This window comes from Gadus chalcogrammus, chromosome 6 (genome assembly GCF_026213295.1).
Source record: "Gadus chalcogrammus isolate NIFS_2021 chromosome 6, NIFS_Gcha_1.0, whole genome shotgun sequence".
Classification (NCBI taxonomy): Eukaryota; Metazoa; Chordata; class Actinopteri; order Gadiformes; family Gadidae; genus Gadus; species Gadus chalcogrammus.
In genome coordinates this window covers 2,779,600-2,783,898 of record NC_079417.1, presented here as the reverse complement: position 1 = coordinate 2,783,898, position 4,299 = coordinate 2,779,600, and the positions used below count along the sequence as shown (strand labels likewise).

The window sequence follows — 4,299 nt, the reverse complement described above, 5'->3', positions numbered from 1 at the left end:
TCTTCATGATTTATGGGACTACCGTTTTGGTATTATTAGAGAACTTGGGCTACTTACTTTGCCTCTTTTTGGAATTATTTGATTTAAGGAAAAAAGCAAGAGTGTAAAAAACGAACTATGAGGAAATATTTTCTTTGTTTGACAAATATGAAATCCGTTTTCAATATTTATTGTTTTTGTTTCAAACTAATTTCCTCCCTCATATCCTTCTATTTTGCTTTGATTTAAATAGCCGTTATAGAAGATAGTGTGAAATGAAGAATCAAATATTATTGATGGCCTGTCAACACCATGACAGGTGCTGATAATAAGACGATTTAGACTTGCAGTGCAGTTACATTTCATTGAGGTTAGAGGTTAGGAAACCACGCTCAACATGCATACAGTTCGACTGTGGATATCGGTAAATCAACATTTGGGTCCTCCTCCCCATCTTTCTGTAAGATGCGTCCATGTTATGCATTTGGGATGGAGCCCAGAACTTCCCAGCTGGTAGTGGAACACCCTGGAGAGTCTGGATCATTAGAGCATCCTGCCCCCTGCCGCTAATAGGTCTCAGTTCTCAGGGTTTGCCCTCCCAGGTGGGGATCAATAACCACCAGTATTATGTCAGTACCAGCCGTCATCAACCTGCCCGGGACCCGTGATCACCACACGAAAATAAACACGCACACAAAAACACACACACACACACACACACACACACACACACACACACACACTGGGCTCTAACAATGTGTCATCATCGCTGGTCCGAGACGATGCCACGCTCAGGGCCAGACCTGAAGCCTGCTGGTCCCTCTGGCGTTGGGGGCAGTCATAAGTGTCGAAGAAGATAGTGTGAAGAAACAGAAAGAGAAAGTGTGTGTTAGCCCATCGAGAGGGTGCGTATGTTTTTACAACCCGGTGTGTGTGTGTGTGTGTGTGTGTGTGTGTGTGTGTGTGTGTGTGTGTGTGTGTGTGTGTGTGTGTGTGTGTGTGTGTGTGTGTGTGTGTGTGTGTGTGTGTGTGTGTGTGTGTGTGTGTGATTGTGTGTGGGTGTGTGTCTGTTGATTTATGATGCGGGGTCCTCTCAGGAGAGCTGAGTCGACACAAGAGTTGGAGTCTGTGCCTGGAAAGACCTGCACGCTCTCGCGCTAGCGCTGTCTCCGTCGCTGCGGTCTCTCGACTACCTGACCGAGAGAGAGGGGGTGTTTTGGGGCGCAAGCAGACTTACTTGCACACCGGAATGAAAAAACAAACTAGTGGTAAACAAAATATCTCTTAGCGCCTTCGTGATGCCACCGAGAACTTCATAGAAACCAGCTGACGCCTCTGCCCCTATCAACCCATGATGCTTTGCTCTGGAGTGACCAAAGAGAGACGTCTTCCACTAACTGATCTACCTAACTGCATGATCTGCTGCTAGTAAAGATTTGCAATACAGTTCAAATACAATCACTGGCGTATTGTATCCAGTAGTATCGATTTAATTGGAGATTTAGTTGACATACAATACCATGTCCTTAATAACAGTCGTAACTTAATTATTTTATTTGCTCATGTTTATTAAAAAAAAACGACCATAGCAAAACATTGAAAACCAACCACAGCTCTCGATTGACTCCATTAGCTTTTTTTGTGTCAGTAAACACGTGTGTTTCTTTCACCTTCCCTAATACTTTCAAATGATACATTAGTCAATGACACAAATGTTTTGAAGCAGAATAAAAGTCAAACGTTATTAAATTACTAACCAGACAAAAAATAAATACCAGGGCCATAGTTACAATCTCTCTTCCAGTCAGATAACCTGATATTATGACCGCGTATCATTGGTCGCTTAACGTGTTTGTGTCTGTGTGCGTGTGCGTGTGCGTGTGTGTGTGTGTGTTTGTGTGAGAGCGTGAGACTGTGCTATCTAGTGGGCCTGTACTAACAGTTTAATGCGCTGTTTCTTTGTCCAATAGATAAAACACTTAATGGGACTTCTGTAGAATAAAATCCTCTTAAACAGCTAATGAAAGAGAAGCTCTGTTCTCTGGGATTGGATCCTGATTATTTCTCTTCTTGATGAGAACCGTTTCATGTTAATAAAGTTCAATACATCTCCACTCCTGAAGGGGGAGCTGTGATTTACCAAGATAATCTTCTTATTTTTTTGTGTTGTTCATGTGTTACACTATCTAAGCATATTTTCGATCCTGTTTCTATTTTGTATTCATGAATGCTGGCATTGTGGGATTAAATAACCTCCCAACCATTTAAGAACAGCAACACATTTTATTTTGATCTTCTGTATTTATTTAACACTGAATATTGAACATTTTCAGACAAGGTTTCATATTGGAAACCAAAAACAATTTTTACATATCATTTAGTTTACAAAATAGAGGATAGCAAAAGCTTACATATTAACAATAAATAGAAAAATAGATATCTTAATTAGTCACACATTTAAATCCTGTAGAAAGTAAATCAAAACATACAAGATACAACACAGCATTACACATTAGAGAGATTGAAAACGCCACAGTATCTGCTACCACTCTTAAGATCCCAGGTTGAAAACAACACATTTACTTTTAATCATTTAGTAGGAGCATTAATCCAAATAATTCAGATACATGTCATTAAGGAGCAGCTAAGGGTTAGGCCGCAGGTAGACTGTGGACATCATTACTCAGTACAGCGATTCACCTTTAGGGGGCAGCAGACTCCCAGGTGAGCCTGGCTAGTAGTTACCCTTTAATGGTTCTCTGAGACTAGAATCTCTGAGTGACTAGAAATTTAAGGTTAGGGCCTAGAACTTTAAAATGAGGGACTACTGCTTTAAGGTTTCAGACTTGTAATCTAACCTGAGGGACTAGAACTTTAAAGTGAGGGACTACTACTTTAAGGTGTGGGACTTGTACTTTAACGTGAGGGACTAGAACTTGCAGCAAATGCCACAGCCCTTCTGGTTGCGACAGCAGTTGCAGCACCAGCGACACAGAGCGAGATGGCTCTGCCTCTTCTGCCTCGAATGGCCTGCAGTCTGCAGAAAAACACAACACACACTGTTTAATATCTCTCTCTCTCTCTCTCTCTCTCTCTCTCTCTCTCTCTCTCTCTCTCTCTCTCTCTCTCTCTCTCTCTCTCTCTCTCTCTCTCTCTCTCTCTCTCTCTCTATTCCATGGGGAAAGCATGTCCACTTGTATGCTTATTAGTTTGTGCTAATTAGCCTAATGGATACGGTCAGTGAAACATACCATCCAGTATCCTGCCAGCAGGTCCTGACGTTCAGCTGCTGGAGTGTTGATGCTTTCCTCCACCTCCTCCACCCTTTTCACCTCCTCTACCTCCTCCACCTGCTAAGAAATGATGAATTATGCATGTTTAGGAATCAATTATTCACTGACCAATTAACAATCAGACCATCTGAACGTACAAACAAACTAAATCATCAGACAAAATAAAGATTCAGACTGAATAGATTATCAGACCAGCTCAACATTCAGACCAACTAACCCATCACAGACCAACTCAATCTTCACAGACCAACTAACCATCAAAGACCAACTGAATCTTCACAGACCAACTAACCATCAAAGACCGACTAAACATTCAGACCAACCAAGACATCACAGAACAACTGAACCACCACAAACCAACCAAGCATATCATACGAACCACTACTAAACAAACTCAGAACAACTAAAGGATCAAGATTTACTAATTATTGCGACCAACAAAACAATAATAAATTAATTAAATAGTGAAGGGCCCTTATTTTACCACCAGGGGTGAGTGTGATTAGCCATTACAAGCCACTTCAAAATCTGCCCTGCCCCTAAGACATGATGACCTTACAAGTGGGAGTGTCCACCAAGATGTATGATGGACAGACCAGTCTACCAACCTACCTAGTGGACTGTGCCAGCTGGTAGTCTTATCTATCCATCATACATCTAGGTGGATGCTCCCAACCGGTGCTGTCACCACCACAGGGCAGGGTCGATTTTGATACAGCTTGGAGTGGCCGACCACTCTCACACATGGAGTTAAGAGGGTCCCTTTAAAATCAACTGAATAATCCCAGACTAATCAAAATGTTAAGACCAACTAAATGATCAAAGATAAGCTAAGGGATGCGAGATTAACGAAATGAAAAGACAAACTGAAGGCTCACAGACCAACCAAACACGCTCAGACCAACCAAACGATCCCCGATGAACTGAACTCACCCCGCCCAGCGGCACGGTGGCGCTCTCCAGCACGCTGACGAAGGCGAGCACGAGTGTCACTGCAACTGCAATGCTGAATGCCTTCATGGTTCCT

General features: G+C 42.3%; 1 protein-coding gene across 1 annotated transcript in view; it reads right to left on the bottom strand.

Annotated features, from left to right (window-relative positions):
- Nucleotides 1-2,252: 2,252 nt before the first annotated feature.
- Nucleotides 2,253-4,299, bottom strand: part of hamp (hepcidin antimicrobial peptide) — a 2,218-nt gene continuing 171 nt past the window's right edge. The window contains exons 1-3 of the mRNA XM_056592203.1: nucleotides 4,206-4,299; nucleotides 3,231-3,332; nucleotides 2,253-3,016 (exon numbers count right to left, since the gene is read on the bottom strand). The exon at nucleotides 4,206-4,299 is cut by the window's right edge and continues 171 nt beyond it. Coding sequence (XP_056448178.1) covers nucleotides 2,909-3,016; nucleotides 3,231-3,332; nucleotides 4,206-4,292 — 297 coding nt within the window. The 5' untranslated portion in view covers nucleotides 4,293-4,299 and the 3' untranslated portion in view covers nucleotides 2,253-2,908. The remainder of the gene's footprint in view (nucleotides 3,017-3,230; nucleotides 3,333-4,205) is intronic.